Source organism: Alexandromys fortis, unplaced genomic scaffold (genome assembly GCF_014885135.2).
Source record: "Alexandromys fortis isolate MF-2015 unplaced genomic scaffold, M_Fortis_MF-2015_v1.1 scaffold_0, whole genome shotgun sequence".
Taxonomy (NCBI): Eukaryota; Metazoa; Chordata; class Mammalia; order Rodentia; family Cricetidae; genus Alexandromys; species Alexandromys fortis.
This window is the reverse complement of record NW_026067949.1, coordinates 47,497,193-47,518,293: the sequence shown is the minus strand read 5'-3', so window position 1 is coordinate 47,518,293 and position 21,101 is coordinate 47,497,193. Positions and strand designations below refer to the sequence as shown.

At 39.0% G+C, this 21,101-nt stretch overlaps 1 protein-coding gene across 3 annotated transcripts in view; it reads left to right on the top strand.

Moving 5' to 3' along the window:
- Prkg2 (protein kinase cGMP-dependent 2) overlaps window positions 1-21,101 on the top strand; it is a 92,568-nt gene that overhangs the window by 51,558 nt on the left and 19,909 nt on the right. For all 3 annotated transcript variants that reach the window (XM_050150066.1, XM_050150067.1, XM_050150068.1), the window contains 2 exons: window positions 1,803-1,892; window positions 4,050-4,191. In XM_050150066.1, the coding sequence (XP_050006023.1) occupies window positions 1,803-1,892; window positions 4,050-4,191 (232 nt within the window). The remainder of the gene's footprint in view (window positions 1-1,802; window positions 1,893-4,049; window positions 4,192-21,101) is intronic.

The following is a 21,101-nucleotide window of genomic DNA, read 5'->3' as shown; positions in this document are numbered from 1 at the left end:
AAAAATATTAGACTGATTCCAGGCATATAGGCTGACAGTATTCATTCAATTATATTTATAACTTTTTTCCAGAATTTTCTTTTAAAATTCATATTCACTAATGAGCTGTGATGGGCAGTTTAAGGATTGTATTTGTTTTTTCCAATACCAGCTCTTAGCAAAGGGCTGACATGCAGGACAGTAGTGATGGTATTTAGAATAATATCAGGGAAGACATTTACAATGCTGAGATTTACACAGAAGGGACTGTGAGAATTAAACAGGGGTGGCGGTGAGATGATCATGTTTGCCTCACTGGTCTCTCATGAGGAAGTGAATCAGAAATGTCCTTGTGTGTTTTCCAGTAAATGCTTACCAACAGCAATGTATAAATAATATATAATCAGTTTGTAATCTTATTCATCTATATGTAAAATCAGAAGCTGCAGTTCTATAACTGATGGAGGAAATAAGTGTTCCACATGGCAACCAGCCTGGGTTGCAGCTCTGGAGTCTGCGTACTCAAACCGTTTCATTTTCTGACTGTGCTGGTACTAACTACGTGGTCCAGGATAACCCTGTACTCCCAGAAATCTTGCTGCTCCTGAGAGCTAGGATACAAGTGTGTGCCACCGTGCCACCATGCCCAGCTTCTAGAGAGACCACCTCCTGGAGTTTCTGTGTCTGTGCATTATCTGCTAGCTGTCCTGGCTGCTTCCATTTGGTGCTGGCACCAGTGAGAAAGGGGACTGCAACTTTTTTCTTTTCCTTTTTCCCCTCCTCCCATTCCTTCCCCATTCTCCTCTACCTCTCCCTTACTCTTCCTTACGCATTCTTATTTTGTGTGTATGAGTGTTTGCCTGCATGTATGGATGTGTACCATGTGCAGATGGGGTAGCCATGAATGCCAAAAAGAGAGTGACAGAAACCTGGAGCTGACATTCTAGATAGCTGTGAGCTGTCCTGTGGAAGCTGAACCCAGGTCTCTCATGAGAGCAGTGGATGCTGTAATTGCTGATCCATCTCTCCACCCCCCAAAATGGGTTCTTTTTGAACTCTAAGCCCCAGAAAATGTGTTCACCTAAGCGTTAAATGTGGTGCAGTGCCCAGGCACACTCCTCCAGGTCTGAGGCTCTCTTACCGCAGGTTTGAGTACGGAGGCCTGTGAAGTCCAGTAGCTCTGTCCTTCTCGGGCATTGTTCTCAATGATCAGATCATTTGACTCAGCATCTACTTTCCAGGGTCACCCAAGGGCCGCGGATCTCCTTAGAGGTGGGTCTTTGCTGACACTAGATCCTACAGGAAACCCCCTCTCCCAAGCCGCTCCCCGCCTCTAGGTGTCCTTGCCACATCACTTCCCACCAGCCTAACTACTTAGAAGTCTCTGTCCCTGAGTCTGTTTCCAATACTGGCTTTACAGTTAGGGGACATACAACCTGAATATAATGACCTGATGTGTAAGGGACATATTAAAGTGATACATTCTCAGGTCTGTGACTTTGGGGAAGAAGGGGGGGGCTATTTGATGGTGGGATAAGGAGTTGCTTTATGATGAAGGTGGCCTTGGTACTTTCAATGATAACACTTTGGCAATGAAATGGGGGTGAGGGTGGTCAGTCTGTTGTTCTACGTACAGGATAAAGCCAGAGATTCAGGGCAAGAGGAATGAATGATCTAAGAGGGCATGTCGCCCCTACCCTGCGTGTGGCTGTTGGATATCGGTGTGGAAATGGGAATCGTTTTTCCAGATGTTTCTGGAGTAACTTAAGCAACTGAAAGCGGTTAGGACCTCCAATTCTGATCTTATGTTTTCATCTCCACAGATTATATCGTACTTTCAAGGACAATAAATATGTGTACATGCTTCTCGAGGCCTGCTTGGGTGGAGAGCTGTGGAGTATTCTAAGGGACAGGTAATGAAAAGAGATGTGTGAACAGTAGCTCTTATCAGCTCACATCTGGGCTGGGCTAGGAGGACGTAGTCTAGGGTGCAGCTATAGGAAGACATTGTCACTAGGTATATCACAGTAGGAATCTGTTAGCTAATGCCGCAGAACCATCATGGGAAACTTCCAAAACATACTAACTTCCAAGTATATGGACTAAAGGTTTCAGGCATGTGTGAGCTGTCTGAGGTCACATGGATGGTAGGAGGTAAACATGAGTTTACACACATGGATGTGTGTAAACTCAGATTTAGAATACTAAAAAAAGGGTGTGTTGGGGAGCGACTGTGTCCTCCTCCAAACAAAGGAGGGTCAGATGTCCACAAAGGTTGGCTTTTATTAAAGGAATGGTGTTGATATCGTCGTAATCACAGGTGGCTACTAAACAGCTTCTGTGTAGAAGGAACATTGGTGAAAGCTTGCAAGTTCCCTAGACAGTATAGAATGTTCTATGTAAACGGCTATACAAGTATAAACCTTAGAAAAACAAGTTTAGAGTTTATCTGAAGGAAATGGCTGATATTAAAATATTCCACCAATACAAAAGCTGAATAATTCCAGAGAAGCCATATATCTATAAGGAAATGGTAGATCAGGGGCACTCTAAAATGACGAAGACTGGACAGGGCAGAGGTGAGGGAAGACAAAGCAGGAAAGCTGTGGACCAGGAGCAGCAGGAAGGAGAAGACTAGGACAGCTGATGAGGAACGGGAGCTGCGTTAGAGCGCCGGGAGTTACTGGCAGGCCGACCTTTGCACATTCTTCTCTGACACAGTGGCTCTCAAGCCTGGCTGCGTTGTTGTGTGCTAATACACTTGTATTGTGTTCATTTTACAATGAACATTTGTCCAGCAGATCATTTGTATAAGTGCTTCTCAGTGCACTTGTGACTGAGACCTACTGAGCTAGACATGAAGTAAATGAATATCGTGTTCAGAGCATGTTGTTGGATTCCAGTCGGAAGAAGCAGGAAAGTGAAGGAGACCTTCGGGATTCCCTCAGAAGCGTTAGCAGAGTGCATCCTTGCTTCAGCGGGTAATTCTGCTGAGAAATCTGCATCCTTAGAACAGAGTGTTCCTGTCACCTGATAGGCACTTTAGGACAACCCTGGTCACTAGTAGCAAACCCATCATTGAGGCATGGCTCTCCAGGCTCTGGAAACTTGAATAATTTACCTGAGGATATGGAGAGTGGAGAAAACAGTTTTCAGGAATCAAACTGAGTTTTCTTTCCAAAGTCACACCTCGGTTATAAAACATGAGGAATCACTACCACATTAAAAAAAATCAATGTATAAAATTAGAAAGCATCCTTATATAGAATAACTCTAATAAAAGATTAATGAGAACCCAGCAGGGAAGTTTGACTAGCTTTCTCTTGGGGCTACTCGTTTATGCTGTGCAGACAAGAATGATAGTGACCACTTGAACCATTTTTAGTCAAATGATAAATTATGTAAGTCTTGGTCAAGCTTTTCATCAAAATAGCTGCCATCTCCACAATATGCCGCAGGTGTCTAAAAGTCTTCCTCCCTGTTTTCAGGGTTCATATGTGATTACCAGAAAGAAATGCATAAACGTAGGGATTTTTTTAGTGTAATTATTGTAGTTTTATAAAGTGTTCCCATCAATTTCTTTATGATCTGTTTATAGCCATTTTCGTGTAAATTAAATTTGAATGTTTGTGATATAAAAAGTTCATTGACATAGCCTAGGGAGATGACTCGGGAGTTAATCTGCTACTACACACGAATCAGGCCCAACTGTGAGTCCCCATAACCATGTAAACTTGAGCATGGTGATAGGCATTTGTGACTTCAGTGACTCCTGTGACGTGGTGGGTAATTCCTGGAAGCTTGGTGACCGTCTACCGTGATATATGTAGTAGCAATCAGCAAAACCAAGGCCTTAATCAAATAAGGGGTAAGTCAAGCATTGGCACCTGATTTCCACATGTGCACCATGACACACACACACACACCCACACACACACACCAACACACAACTCTGCATTGCACACACACACATGCACACATACACATACACCATGTACTTTTTATAATGCAATCTAGATGCGCCTAGAAGAGCACCAAAGAGCGTTAAGAAGAAAGCAATGTCATTGCAGGGGCAGCTTTGATGAACCCACCTCCAAATTCTGTGTTGCCTGTGTGACAGAAGCCTTTGATTACCTACATGGACTAGGCATTATCTACAGAGATCTGAAGCCAGAAAACTTAATCCTGGATGCCGATGGCTACCTTAAATTGGTAAGGCAAGTTTTCTTACTCATAGTGTCACGTGGAATATTTCTGCAGCAAAATTGTGCTATCCTTGCAATCTCTTTTCAGTTTTGCTGCAGCTGCTAATTTCACAGTGGGGGATACAACCCTTGAATACTTCCTGCTTAATACTGTGAGCCATAGCATGCATGTAGCCGATTTAAGTGTTTACTTTTATGTGTATGAATGGAGTATGAATGGAGCATGAATGGATTGCTTGCATGTGTGTATGTGCACTGTGTTCACACCTTGTGCCTGCAGAGCCAGAAGAGGGCATTGAACACCCGGTACTGCAGTTCCAGGTGTGAGCCTCCATTTAGGTGCCAGGAACTGACGCATGCCTTCTGCAGTATCAGCCAGTGCTCTTAACCTCTGGGCCATGTCTCCAGTAACTATGTATATATTCTTTTCTGACCCAGTGTATCTGACCATATCTACAACTCTTACTGAAGAGTCACACCATACAATGCCTTTAGAATTTGTTAGCATTGTTTAATCATTTTAACTGTGCTTCATTCGGTGCTGCATATAAGAACTGCCTTGTAAAGAACAAAGAAGTTAGTAAGGTTTCTGTCTCAAGGCATCCGCCTTCCAAATAGGGAGAGAAGGAAACAAGTGACCGTTGGTGGCTGGTTTGACATCTTCCTAGTTGTTCTAATAGGCAGCGAGGGTTCCTAATCTCTGAGACTGCAGCTCAGTGAGGATCAGCTTTCCTTGCTGTCTATGTCTGAGGTCCATTAATTCCCAATAGGATTCCATTGCATATCAATGAGAGCATAAGAGGATACTACATAAATTTCTTTCAGTGAGAAATTAATAGAACTTGATGGTCAAACTGAGAGAAAATTAAGGCACTTTGGACCTCAGGAGGCAGCTTCCCGAGGTCCATTTCCGTACCTCCTTGAAGGCATCAGGCTATAGCTGAACTTAACACTCATAAATACATTGTCACCCTATGATGTAGGAAAATACTACTATTTGCTGCTCAGATGTCATAGGCAAATGCTATGCTCAAACTTTCACAGTTAATCTATTCAGTAGTGCACAAGATAGGTTTAGTTAGGATAATTGTGTAATTTAGCCCAAGTGACTAAGTTTGTTATGTTCAAATTTTAAGAGATCTTTTCCTCTGAAGTAAAATAAGAGCCCTTTCATGTGCAGCCTGGCTCGCTTCCAAGAAACATTTTGATCCATTCAAGCTTTATTTATCCATGAAAGACAGCTTTCAGAACTGGGGAGGTATGAACACGAGGCTTCAATCACCGCTCTCACTCACAGTTCCTGCATTGACTGCGCCTCCCTCAGATCTTTGGGGAAAAGCCTCTGGGATATTATAGAAGAAAGAAAGACTCATGAGGGCTGCAGACGGTTTACTAAATTTATCTCTCAACCTTCCATAGTTGTTTTCTCCCAAACCTCAGGTAGTGTATTGACTACTTATAGGACTAGATGGCAGTGACTGCCCTGTTTGATGCCATTGTCTAGCCTTCTCATTTATTTATCTTCAAAGCCAACAAAATAAACAGTGATTTTAGTTATTCAAAAACTCAATGTTGAGTTTTCAATTACTGATTACATTTAACACTAGATATCCTGAATTGCTATTGCGACATAATACTCAAAAATACCAGATGAGACATGAGAAAGAGTGTTAGTGATGTATGGATACATACATTAGACAACACAGGAGTTTCTGTGGGTCGGGGAAGAAGATAGCTCGGTGGTAGATGGTGATCAAACACCGAAGGGCTTAAGATGTACAACAGTTGCCTTGTGTGGTCAGAGCCCCAGGTTGTGTCTTCAGCACCAAGCCGAAGCTTGTGTGCAACAGCAAGTCTAAGTGACTGGTTTAGTAGCTGTGTCGTTGAGGAATGGGCGACCTCACTCTGGGCACTGTGGGAAAGTGAGCTAGAGAGCTCTATAGAGCAGCAGGCACCACACAGTTTAAACAAACACCAGACTTATGAAGACAGTACATGCAAGCAGATATGCGTCTCTCATCATTAGCTCATGGTAGAGGGATGGAAAAAGGCAGCTCTAAGAATTCCTGGCCACAGGCTGCTCTTAATGGAAAAGTCCATGCAAAGATTTAAATGAAAACGGATCCATGCTGGAACTATGCCCATGTTCCTGAGCATCACTGTGTATTCTTTTTAAAATAATATGCTGTCAGCTCAGGACACAAAGAACTTCTGGAGGTGAAGTTCCAGGAAAGACAAGCTCATGCTAGAAATATATCAATAATAAATGTATGAGAAAAAGCCATACTCACTGCTATGGGCACTGGTTGCCAGAAGAAAAAAGAACAGAAGTAGATGCTTAAGTGAACTTGCAAAAAGAGATCTAAGAAGTTTGCAGAAAGACCTAACAAATGAAGTGCCTGCTGAGAAAATAAGGCTATAATAATTAAGTAAATGTACAATGGAAGTTTTTTTTATAAATCTATAGTTTTATTAAGACAAAAACTGACAGTATGGTATGAAGTTTACATTTAAACAAAATTTTCACATATATCTAACACATGCTTTAAAAGATTTTACAATGTAGTCCTAAATGCAGGTCTAGACAATACTATAAATTGATGGATCTCATGATTCAAGACAGGATCTTGGACATCAGTTAATCTGAAGATCTTGTATTTTTAAATGAACCACTACCCCAATATGAAAGTTAATCTCCTGAGACCAGGGCTTGTGAAGTCATTCCACCCTTAATTGACTCAATGGAATTTGTGCTGTCAGTAACTGAACCTGCCACAAGCAGTTTCAGGGTTCATATCTGAAGAAAAAAAAAAACCCAAAAACAAAAACCAAAACAAAACAAAAAAAAAAAACAAAAAAAAAAACAGAGGCTCCAAGAGTTTCCACCCTAAGAGCACAGGCCCTCTGCTCCCATCTCCCATAGGCCCTCCTGCAATACTTGAGCCAGTGGCTTGGATGGACAAACTGATATTGTAACTTCGTAATTGGAGAAAGGTCTTTTTCTCCAATTTCAGGAATTAGCACCTCTAAGGCAGAATGATCTGCCTGCTTATACTCTCCAATAAAACTCCCTCCTCAGTCAGTTTCCATCTTCAAATGGCAGCTTTGGTAACTTGAGAACTGGCTTTGTCCTTTGTGGGCCACAATGAGCTCAGGTAGGGAGCACCTTGGCTGTAGGTTTCAGCATTCACAGATTTTTTAAGTCTCTCAATCCTCATTAATGGTGCCAATATAATTTTTTGAAAAGGCAAAATATTGACATAGAACCAATTGATTAGTTAGCTGTTCTTTCTACTGTTTCACCATTTCCCCAATCAGGTCCCAAATTTTAACCAAAATGATTCCACCCATCTCCCTTCCTCCCTGCCCAACCCTCCCACCCCTAATGAATATACCAGTAATAGCCAAAAACTACACACATGCTAGGCTGTAAAAATGCAGTTAACACTATTGGGAAGAAGGCTGTGGGTTGTGGAGATGCTCTTTGAAGATAGACAGTATCTTTGCTCTCCCACACCCCAGTTCTGCAGGTTTTGTCCTTCATGGAAGGCCCTCCGCTTTCTTAGCAAAGCGCAGAACGGGTTGCCTTGAAACACTTACCCCTTCCCCTCCACTGGTATGGGTGTGCAAACTATACAGCTTGAAACGAGTTAAAGCACTTGGGCTGCTGCAGGGCACAGAAACTATGCTGGCTCTTCAAAGGACATCTTCTCAAGCCACCTCTATGGTGTCAAGACAAGTAGAACTCCTTCCCTCCCCACTTGGAACCCACAGTCGAAGGTGACAGGGGCTTGCACTCAAGAGGGCTAATTCTTGTCGTCTTTTTTGTCATCATCCTCTGAGGGGTAGGAATGCCACGTGAGCCTTTCCTCATAGAAGGATATGACAACCTGTGGGCACTTGACATTGGCTTCCTTGGCAGGGACCAGGTCAGCCTCATCAGAGTTTTTCCATTTCATCAGGAACATGAGTTCTCCACTGGAGTCAGTAGCTCCAATAATCTGCTCAGGCTCCAAACCCCGGGCAAAGCCTCGTGGCTTTTCTGACTCTTCTTTCTTCTTCTTTGGTTTGCTTTCTTCCCCCTTATCTTCAGATTCAGAATCAGCTTTGCGCTTTTAACTGTTGGTGGAGTAGCTTGCATTGGACCATCCTGATGCAGCTAATTTAGGTATAAAGTGTGAATGCATTGAAAGACATTAAAAATAAACACCCAAGCCTTGATAGAGGGTATCCTGCTACGTGAGATCCACATTTAAAAACTGCTGCCTAGGTGTTTGTTGGGAACATGCCTCAGTATATGAGGAGTTAGGATTAAACCTGTAGTTAACATCATACCCAGTGAGTGACACTGGGCATTCTTCCATTAGATGGAGAACAAGAAGAGAGGATCTGATCTTAGGATCGGAACATTGTAGTAGGTTTCAGTAAATGAAATAAACCGAGAAAGGGCAACAAAAGGCCCCATATCAGAAAATCAAATATGCCACCTCTTTTTATTTGAATACAGCATGAATTTTTATTTATTATTTTATTATTTATTATTATTTTATTTATTTAAAATTATTTAGAGATGTCTTAAGAACCATCAAAGAAGTACTTAGAACAGTAGAGTTATGCATTGTTGGCACAAGATCAATAAATAAAATTCTCTTTTTTTACATGGCAATGATAAAAACTCATAAATGAAATAGTACTTATGATATCAAAATTGTAAAATATTATACTTGAACAGGATCATTGTGAATAAATAATAAAATAAATTGTATAAAGGCGTGTAATAGCTCTTCACTGAAAATTGTAGAATATTAATACAAATAATTAAATGGTACTATATACTGTGTTCATGATTTGTAGACAGTAGTAGTGTATAAAGCAAAATTGTCTGATGTTATCTATATTTTCCAAATTTATAATGTCAGTAATATGAAAATCTGAGAAGACAAGTTTTAGAAATGGAAGTTACATGCAAATGTAGACTGGCGAGAATTAATAATTACTTTGTTTTTTGTTTTGTTTTTAGAGTTTCTCTGTAGCTTTAGAGCCTGTCCTGGAATTAGCTCTTGTAATCAGGCTAGCCTGAAACTCATAGAGATCCACCTGCCTCTGCTTCCCAAGTGATGGGATTAAAGGCGTGCACCACCACCACCCCTGCTAATAACTTCTTTGTAAAAGAAGTGCAACAAACAGAACATTACACTTTCTGGTATCAAGCCTTAGTACAAAGCTACAGTGGACAGTGATGTGACATTTGTTTAAGGACAGACACATGGCCTCATAGACAAAAGGTCATAGAGAGACATTCACATGAGTGAGAGAATAGGTTGTCCTTTATAAAGACCCCGAGGGAACACCTGGAGACTATTCACATGTGGATGAAAGAAAACCCCTGGTTCCTACCTCATGCTGTATGCAACAAGAAAAAAGTGTTTTTCTCTTATGGCTTTTGATGGGTACAGATTCTTTAGAAAGCAATTAGTATTAATATTAAAGGAGAAAAGGATTCGTTGGACTTCATAAATGTCATAAAATACTGATTATTGGAATATACTGCCAAGAAAGCACATAGGCATGACATAAACCACGAGAAATATGTTCGCTTTATTTGTGTTACAGTGAGCTTGTATCTAGAATATACAAAAACTCCCACAAGTCCTTAATAACAAGAAAGAGCAACTATTTTTTAAGTAGCCAAAACCTTGAAACCCCATTTCATTAACACAGATGTGGGAAGGATCACTTGGCTCTATTCAGTCTTCAAGAAAATTCAATGTAAAGCCACAAGGAAATGCCATTTCATAGTCACTACAATTACTATATTAAAAAAATGCAAGTGTTGGTGAGGACATTCTCTCACACTTCTGGTGTGAAAAGAGAATGGTAATCCACTCTGAAGTACGACTGGCCAGTTTCTTCCAGGGCAAAAGACAACTTAGTAAGGAAATCATACTTGGCATTTACTTAAGATAGTTGAAACCATGTTGTGGAAAATATTATGTAGGGATGCTCAGAACACCGTAGTTTCTAATATTTCTCAAAGTAGAAATAGCCCAAATATTCATCTTTAACTGCACATAAGTAGATTCAATCATACACCCAGCAGTAAATGTTTCTCGGTCATACAAAGGAATGATGAGTTACCACAGGTAACACCTGTGTTGAACAAAGGAAGCCACATACAAGAGTACCTTATTCACAATCACAGTGATACAAAGTTCTAGGATAGATGGCAAAAACACAATAATGGTTATCTCAACGTTTGTAGGGAAAGAAACCCATAGGAATTTCCCTGTATAGTGAGAGTGTGTGTTTCCTGTGGGGGTGGCTGCTCTCGTAGGGGTTTAATCTGCATCAGATTCAGTGAACTGCACACCAAAGAGCAGTGTGCTTTATTACCTGTGAATTGTTGGTCTGTTAGGATAGTGTATTTGGAATGCAGAATAGAAAATTATCACAAAAAGAGAAATCAGAGAGTTAAAGAAAATTGACTAATTACAGAGAATGTAACAGAGACTTAAAAATTGAAACCAAAAGAATGAAAATGAAGAAATTTGGTGAATACAGTGAGAAAAAAGATTAGTGTCCAATACAAAAATAATATAGAGAGTGGAGTTCAAAGAAATATTTTAAAAAAATCAACTAATGACTATGCAAAAGGCTACTGGTGCCAAGCCTGGTGGCACACCTGAGTTTGATCTCCAGGACTCACATAGTGGGAGGGGAGAACTGACTCCTGCAGGTTACCCTCTGATACTCACATGCATACTGTGATACCCATGTCCATAGTTGCACACGTGTGTGTACACACATACACACATACATACAGAGAGAGAGAGAGACAGAGAGAGAGAGAATAAATAAGTGTATTCAGGTTTAAATTTTAAAGAAATAATAGCTGAAACTTTCCCAACCACACAGTCATACACATAGATCACATGCACGAATAACATAGCATCACATACTTACACACACACACATATGAACTGATTATGAGGTAGAGAAACATCAACAGATCCACAGTAGGACTGCTTGTACTTGTTTGACCTAGTTTTTGCATGTCAATCTAAAACAAATTTAAAATAATGATAATTATTTGTGACCTCACAGGCTTTCTGAGTTGGGTCTTTAGAAATGGATTGGTTAGGGTATTCGTCACTTTCATTTTTGCTGAAACAAACATCTGACAAAAGCAATGGGAGGGAGAATAATTAATTTTGACTCACAGAGGGAACCATATGACATGTGAAGTCCCGAAAGTGGGAGGTTGAAGCATCTCGTCACGTTACATCCACAGTTAGGAAGCAAAGAACAGGGACTGCTCTTGATCAGCCTCCTAGCTCCTTGATAATGTCCAGCAGTTAGGAGAGGTTTCCCCATGTCAGTTAACCTAATCAAGAGACTGTCTCACAGACATGCTCAGAAGCTAACCCAATCTAAACCATCCCTGACAGGCATGGCCAGAGGCCTGTCTCCTAGGTAACCTAGTTTCCTAGGTCTTATCAGGATGACAATCAATATTAACCATGACATGATTCAGTATTGCTTGCGAAGCTTCAGCTAGAAGTTGGCTGAGGCAATGTCACTTGAAGAGATGCAGACTGGATAAGGGTAGAGGATCCAATCTATCATGGCTCACAAGTTGATATTAGCTGTCTCTTGGAGGCCATAATTCTCCATATGAACCTCTTCATAGGACTGGTTGAATTTCTCTAAGATGTGACACACGGCTTCCATTAGAGTGTATCATCCAGGTAACTTTGGACAAGCTGCTTGCCTTGTAAGCCCTATCCCACTGGTCAGCACTTTACTGTATTCTATTGATCATGCAGAGCCAGCTCTGGTGTTCTGCGGGAGGGAGGGCCTTCAAATTCCAGGGTGAGCTAATCATCAGAGCTCCTTGGATGTTGGCTATTGTAGTCTGGGGATAAGAAACAAAGAAAACCTTAAACAAGAAAAAGCAGGTAGGTGTAAATGGAAAGATAGAAAGGGAAGAAATATCGGAGAGGAAGGGACTTTCAGTTGGTATCTTACCAGCAGCAAAAGGAGTCAGAATGCAGTAGACTGTCATGCTAAAAAATGTTGAGTAAGAATAACTGGCAAACTTTAATTATAAGCCCTCAGGAAGGGTGCAATGACGTATTTTGACAAAGATGAGAGCTGTTTCCTACACAAAAAGGACAGGATTGCAGAAAGTGAAGAAATGAACACCTGTCCCCACCCAGGAGTGCAAAGCAACAAGGAATGGTGGTCACAGAACAGTGGTAAATCTGTCAACTCATTAAAAATTATGGTGTGACTCAATCATCACAGTAACGCATCACATTCAAATGAGAACATGCTAACTAACCCCACAGCAGCAGCGTATACACTCAAAGTAGCAGGGACTGAATTAAAATAGGAGGATAAAATGTCATCTTCACAGAAAAGCAGCAAGAAGTAGGAAAGCCAGGGGGCGGGGAAAGAGTATAAACTAAGAAATTAGAGAGAAGTCCAAGGTATGTAAATGAACTTAACTCTCTAGATTAAAAAATGTATTGTTAAATAAAATTATAAGATAAAAACCAGCTATATGGTGTTTACAGCAGAACAGCTTAAAATATGAGGTGCAAGAAGTTGAAATTAGGAATGAAAAAAAATACATCTGGGAAATATTGAATCAGTTCTAAAGTAGGTGTCACCATGTTGCTATCAGAGAGGAAGTATCCCTAAATATGAAGACATATGATAAGAGGGTGCACAGTTCATCAAGGTCATAGAAAAAGCCTTTTAAAAAATTCCTAATAAGATGCTTCAAAAATAAGCAGCAGACTGGTAGAATTAGGAGGAACAAACATTTTAATACACCACTCAGAACTTGATAGAACATTTGGACCTGAGATTGCTGAAGCATTAGAACACAACACAGTCAATAAACTTTATCTAGTAGGCTTATGGAATATTGTTCCTAAAAAATAGAAAGCACACAAGCAAAATTTTAGCAGACACTGGGCCATTAAGCAAGCTTCAGCAGAGAAAAATTTGGGGTTTGTACTGTTGGCAGGAAGCCACATAGAACTGCTTTGACTGAGGGCTCCTGGGATGGTTGAAAGGTTGGGGGTACCCGCCGGCAGCATGGCAGGAATCACAACGTCCTTGTAAAGGTGATCTTGACCTCATATATATGTATGTATGAATGCATGTATGTACATATATGTGTATGCATTTCTCCTTCATTTCCTGAAATGTTCATGAGAAGTTAGACACCTAATGAAGTAAGAAGTTTTCATTATGAAAATAAAACAGATATTCTGAGGAAAAATACCTAAGTAATAGAAAAGCTTAGATTTGGCTGTGTGTTTTTGAGAGTCATAAGAGCGTGCCCGCTGCTGGTAATTACAGACAGTATGTCTGTGGTGAGGAATGAAGACCTCATTCTGTTCTTCCTTTTCAGCCACGAGTGAAATGGTCTTTCATTTTGGTTTTGTTTCGTTTGTTTCATTCATTTGTTCCAAGTCGAATTCTACCTGGGTCCAGTCTTCACCAGAAAACATACTAGGTACAGACCGAAGAACCAAAGAATCATGAATATTCTCACACATGTCTTTTCCCTGACCATGCCATAATTCCTTAAATCTTGCTTCACTTTCTAAGCCAAGGAAAACTAATGAAGCAGTAGTGCTAAGAACCTTTGTCTGGTTCCAACGGATGAATAAATCAAACCAGTATTAAAATGTATTTGTGCTCTTTAAAGTTAAAAAAAAAACTCACTGTGTAGGGGGAAGTTTCTGTCCAATAAGATGTCTCCAAGTAGCCAAACAGAGGCTTAATATTAATTATAAATCTTGGCCAATAACTAAGGCTTTTTTATGAGCTAGCTATTACATTTTTAATTAACTGATATATTTATCTATGCTTTGCTCCTGGACTTTGTACCTTTCTCAGTACGGCATGTCCATTTTGTTTCTCTCTGTATCTGCCCACTATTCCTCTGACTCTGCCCTTCTTCTTCCCAGCATTCTCTGTTTGGCTCTCCCCCTAACCTTATCCTGTCCAGCTATTGGCCAGTCAACTTCTTTATTAAACAAATCAGAGTGACATATATTCACACAGTGTAAAGGAATATTTCACATTTCCCCCTTTCTAATTAAAATTAAGGTTTTTAACTTTAACGTAGTGAAATTATAGACAACCAAACAGTTATTAGGTAAGAATTGCAATTACAATATCCAGTTCATTTGTATTTGGCAAATTTAAAGAAAATACTTTATCTTTGTGAGTCTAAAGTTTTTTTTTTTTTTTAGCTAATTTACCTTTTATCAAAACTAGGAAAACTTTAACTATGACTATCTAGTTTCCAACTCCATCACAGACACCAGAAAGGTTAAATGTTGGCTGCCTGGACAAGCCACCCTAGGTTCTTCTTTAATGTGGTAACATTCACTTTTGCCCTTTGAGTCTAGTATATCTGATAGACATTTCTGAGAAGCAGGAAATTTTAAAGAACTATCCTATCTTGTCATAGCGAAGTTTGGAAGTCACCTTTTCTGTATTCTGCTAGTCTAGCTTGGAGTATCCTGTAAACAAATGAGGCAAGGGCAGTTTCTTTACCCACATGGCTAGTTTTTGCCCTAAAGAAAATAAACCCCATGCAGAGTTTTTTCAGTGCCCTCATTCCCAAGAGGTGGGGTGGGTGGTTTTTGTCATTTAGTAAGTTATGAATATTTTTCATTGTTTAGGGGAATTAGTTATAAGTTATTGGGAGTGGACAGGAAAAAGTTTAGTAAATGAGATTAGTTTCAGGGATATCATTCTGAAAAGAAAAAAAGGGGATATAGAAATGATAGAATAAAAGGACAAATTGTTGAATCTATTATGGCAGATTGTTGAATCTATTTCTAAACCATAAATGGTAACTACTAACCTTAAATATTTAACATTGGTATGGATTTTCAGATGTTGATATAAATTTGAGGTTATTTTTTGCTATGCTGTATATATGTTTCTACTCTTAAGATATCTTTGTATATCAATACAAATCTAAGGTTATTTTTGTTGGGACATACTATACATGTGTTTCTACTCTTGTAAAGCTCATTTAGCAATTTAATGTAAATTTTTAGTCCTTAGAAGTTATTATTACAAATTATTTAAGACAATAAAGATAAATAAATAAGATAAATAAAAGATTAGTAGTTGTCACCTATTACAATCAAACTTGTAGTCATGTTAGGTATGTTTTCAAAGTTGAGCAGAGATATATTTTAGATAGACACTTAAGAGATCTGTAGAATATGTCATTTAAAATCCTTTAATAATATAAGTTTTTATAATAATGAGATGTTCCTGCTCCTGGCAACACCAGTCTACTTCAGAGAGAATGATGAGCATCAAATAAACTCCATATGGAGTTTACTTTTTTTGAGGCAAAACTTAGTTACTGGGCAAGAAACTGTCCTTGCCTCAACTTTTGACAGCATCATGTTTAAATTAAACAAACAGGACACAAAAGAAAATGACTGCTGAATTTTTGCGAAGATAAGTCCTTCAAAATTTCTGCTTCACAAATAAGTCTGTCAGATATTCTACTTTTAGGGCAAAGATAGATGCCCCAATATTACAGAGGAACCTTGGGTGACTGCCCAGGCAGCCAGCTGTTTCTGTCATTTCTTAGTTTTGGAAGTTATTTGTTCTATACTTCCTGTTTACTCAGGTTCTATTTATAGTCTTCTCAGGTCTCTGATGGAGTTGAAGACTAGATAGTTATATTTTCCTTGTTACCAAATTCAGAAAAGAAACTCACAAAAGATATGTAAAATATATATGTTTGAGATACATAAAAATTAGTTTGGGGTTCATAATGCAAATTAAGATAGAAAGTGAATTATGTACAAAATATTGGACTCACCATGATACGATAGATAGTGGAGTATTTTCTCTGACTTTGCCAAATGCAAATGAACTGAACATTGACAATGTAATCTTTACCTGTATGCATGTGTATATCATTATTGTACTTACTGTATATGATTTTACTATGCTAGACCTTCCCTTTTACTTAGACAAAAATGGGGAAATGTGTGATATTTTGATCTCATGTCAGAGAGTTTAGATGACTGGTTCTACTCTTTATTAGCAGCTTCTCTCGGCAAGTATCCCATGGTTCTGGCATTTCCAACATCTTGGAGTCTCTAATGCAATCTAGGCTTCACCTACACAGTTTTTGGCTACTCAAGGCCTTCAAGCAGTGTTTCCTCAGCCACACATCTGTCCTCAGTGGCACTCTGTAGCCACAGAGGGAGATTCCACAACATCTTTACTTGTACACCTTTCTTGACCCTAAAGCTAGAACTACGTAGACAGCACTTCCAGATTTGAGTGCCCACTTGCAGTGAAGCCTGGCTCCATTGAAGTGCACTTGCAGAAATTTTCCTTGTGTCACTCTGCAGAAGCAGAAGACCCTCCAGGCTTTGCAGGTCAAGGTGACAACACTGACCACCACAATGGGTAAATTAAAAGGTCTCGCAATAACTTTTAAATATTTTGATTCAAATAAAAGTAAAAACCCAATGAATTATAATTTGTTTAATGTTCCCCAAAGCAGAATTTATAGGGAATCATAAAACATTGAACACCCTTATCATAAAAGGAGAAGGATCCAAAATCAACCATCTCTATATTCCTGACTGAGAAAATACCAAACAGAAAACAGAAGCAGAAGCAAAACATTACATTCAAAATGACTGAAAGATAATTAAAGATCATCAGTGTGTATAAGACATTATGATTGAAAACAGAAAATTCATAAAGAAAATTAATCAATTAAAAAACTAATGCTTTGAAATGATCAATAAAATTGATAAATCTCGAGTTGTATTAGTAAGAAAAAAGAGAAGGCTCACAGATTCTTAGTATTACAAATGTAGGAGAAGATGTTACTACCTTCTCTGTGGATTCCGAGATGGTGATAAGGCAACTCTGTATGTAGCCCACAGGATCAGTAGCTTAGATTAAATAGGCAGATTCTCTGAAAGACATAATGTTCCAAATGTTATGCTGGAAGAAATAAGACATAAATAAGTTCATATTTGATAAATGATCAAAGGTGATCTGTCTGGCCAAGATAATCCTAAAAACCAACCAACAAGCAAAAAAAAAAAAATAGAACCTGACACTGGAGTAATTGCATCTATAACCCACCCCACAGTAACCCACACAGAGAACGTATACCCTGCATAAAGCTAGGTCAACATGATCCCAGACATAAGTAAGATAACAACTCATCAGACTCTTGGAAAGTGATGCTGGGGAACACATGGATGACCTCGAGAATGGTGATGACTTTTTAGGTACATATGGGAGAGATAATTGATAAGCTAGTCTTCACTGATATTAAAAGGAACTGATCTGTTAAAGACAGGCCAAAGAAAAATATTTTTAAGAGACATACCTGATAAGGACCATTGTAAAGAAATGTGTAAAAAATTTAAAGCAAAATGATTAGCAACTTGATTAAAGATAGACTAATGGCATCTGTGATGGCTTACCATAGAAAATTTATGGAAGGGAAAGAAACATGAGAAACACAAAATCACAGATCGATGGGGAAGGGATTTAAACACTAAAACAGCACTGTACCACCACATGCCAGTTAGAGTGGCTAAAGTTTGGAACATGGACAATACCAAGTCCTGAAGAATGTGGGTTGTCGGAAACTTCCATTCAGTACCGGGATAACGCAAATGGCACGGCTGCTTTGGAAGGCAGCGTGTTCAATTCTTAACGAAGTAAGCATACGTTGACCAACTGTGCAATTATGTTCTTTGTGCTTACTGTAAAGAGCTGGGAACTATGATCACTTAAAAACCTGAACATAAATGTTTATAGCTTTACCATAATTGCCGAATCTTGGGAGCAACCAAGGTATCGTTCAGTTCAGCGCATTTATGGGTTTACCACGGAGCTGGGCTGTGGATAAACTGTGGTAAATGCAGGTAATGGAAACTTATTCTGCGCCAAAACAAGTGAGTTCTCAACCCTTGAAAGGGTGTGGTGGAAACTTCATATGCTGTTGGTAAGCAAACGAAAGCCGTTCTAGAAATGTTGCATGTGGTGTTATTTAAACTGCAAGACATTTTGTAAAAAAAAAAAAAAAACTACTGGACATAGTGAAAACAGTAGTTGTTAAGATGCAGGATACAGGAGAGGCTTGAGGATGGCTGGTGTGAGGACAGTAAAATCACACCGTATGTATAGAATGATAGAAGCATGGAATTATATATTTTTCCAAGTCTATTATACATCAATTAGGAATCCTAGTGTAAAGTAGGGACATTTGGGGAGGATGGTGTGTCAATATAGGTTCATCAGTTGCAGAAAAAAGTTCTGCTGTGGTATGTTGTTGAGCTTGAGAGAGGCAGAGCATGAAGTGAACAGGAAATATATGAGTAAACTCTGTAGCATCCATTTGAGTCTCACTGACTGATATACAAGAAAATAAAGGCTTAAAATATACATACTAAAAACCATAGTCAGCAAATTAAAATAGAAGCAATTTTATAATGAACTCAAAAGCTCCAGCAAAACACACTACATTAATAGATTTCTCCATTCATATATGTTTAAAAAGATCTCTTAGAAAACTAAAAAAAATTCTAGTAAAAGGTACCTAATATAACTTAGTACAAACATGTGTGTGTGTGTATAATTGACAAAGCATTTACAGTATTGTCTTAAAAATCTTAAAAACTTATAACTTGTGAGCTAACAGAGACTATGGCAACATACACGTGGCCTGCACAGGCTCAAACCAGACAAAACTCAAGCAGTGAGAAGGGGAAGGGAACACAAAGTCCTTTGCAACTGACACTTTCTGAGAAAGAAGAATTTGGTTTTCTCCAGTGGAGTACCACAGGGTCTCTCAGGCTCACTCCATGGCCCATGCCAGGAGTACTTGGCCACCTCAAAACAGACACCATGTTGATTTGTGTGTGGTTTTGATTTTGCTTTGATATTTTTGAGAATCTTTTTTCTTTTTCTTTGTTTTGATTTTTGCTTTGGAGAGAGAGATAGAGACAGAGAGAGACAGAGATAGAGCTATTGCCAAAGACAGAGGGAATGAAGTTGAGTGAATAGGGAGGTGGGAGGACCTGGGAAGAGTTGGGAGAGTAGAAAGGATATAATCAAAATATGTCACGTAAAAAAGTTAAAAAAATTTTTAAGATTATTACTGTGCTTGCATCTATTCATTCTTTTACTGTGTGCTCTACCTAATGCAGTAAGACATAAGTTTATTTAAAAGATACGTTAAAAAGTAAGAGCAGAACTTATCAGATGGAATGATTTATTATATAAAAAACTAACTTTTATAAAATCAGACTTTACAATTAAATGGGGGAATTTCCAGTATGGTTACAGGATATAAAAGTCTTGATACATAGTATATTTTAAGATAATCAGAAACTGAGCAAATAGGGATACAAATGCCACTGACAAAGTGTGAAAATATAATGTATCTAGGGCCATGGGTAATGAAAATGTTTAGCAGCTTTACTGAAAAACTTGTAAAGTATTATAGAAAGATATTAAAAGATCATAATTAATAGATATGACTCATTCCCTCGTCTGGGCAGAGCTAGACAACTCTTCTTAGCCCTCTTTCTGGGTCATTGTGACCAAGTGACATCATTGTAGTTCATGAACTATAGCAAAGTGGTTCATCCACTCGCAAATCTGGCTCATAAGTGATTGTGATGTGGGTCTCAGTGCCCTTCCTGGCTTGTTGTCAACAAACACAGAGTTAGCAGAGCCATCAAATTTGAAGTCTGTGCCCCTGAATCACTGCTTTAAGACCCACATATATCCCAGGGAAACTCATCTTGTGAGTAATAATTAATGTACAGTTAAAACTTTAATATCTTCCTGGATGTATTTTTGAAGTATCTATCATTACTTATCCCTACTCAGATAGACACATCATGTTTATAAACAGGAAGACTCCTCATCCTTGCCAAAATGGTCCTCTATAAGCTGATCTACAGTCCCGATAGCTTCTAATGAAATTTCCACTAGAGTTGTTCATGATGCTTGTCAAGCTGATGCTAGGAATTTATGTTAGAATACCCAAGTGCTCAGAATATACAAGGCATTTATGAGGCCAAATAAGGAAACCCAGGTAGAATGAGATTGTCTCCTCAGTTATGTGAGCTAAGTATAGCTCAGTTACTCACCAGCAGAGGAAGGGAAAGTTGGAGCTATAGTGAGTTTATGCTCACAGATAGTAAAGTTGTTAATTAAATGGTGTTACCATGCAGCAACAAACGTAAGTACACATTGTTCAGTAAACTCACCATCATGGCTTTGAGTGAGAAAAATCATGCAGACCAAAATTGGTATGATAAGATTTATTTAGCGATTGAAATCTAGAAGGTGTATAATATTTGGGAGAGTGGGTGTGTGGTGAGGCTAGAAATGGGAAAACTGATAAGTGTGTGCTTTAGAGTGTGGGTGTTCAAGAGGCCATGGGCAAGAACACAGGGGATGGGGCTTCCATCTCAGTTCTCTTCCAGTGACGGAGCTGCTGGGGCACCAGGGCCCTCTGCTTCCCATGCATTTGTGCCACGTTTTTCACGTACCAAGAATTTCCTAATGTAAAATATGAAAATGATCACTGGCCTCAACCATTTTCTACAGATACAGCATTACATGCTAACTTGCTAGGTGAGAGTTGAGCTTTCTCCATTAATTATGCCTACCACATACAGCTGCTTCTCCTTTAATTATCTTCTCCTGCAATTTACCTGCTGCAAGACACTTGTCTTTGAATGCTGAATGGGGTCTTTATTTCATGCAAGTGTGTATGGTGGCTTTTCTAACCCAATTTATCACAATTAATCACCTTTTACTCCCCTGCAACAAGCACAAGTTGAACACCCATCACGTTTC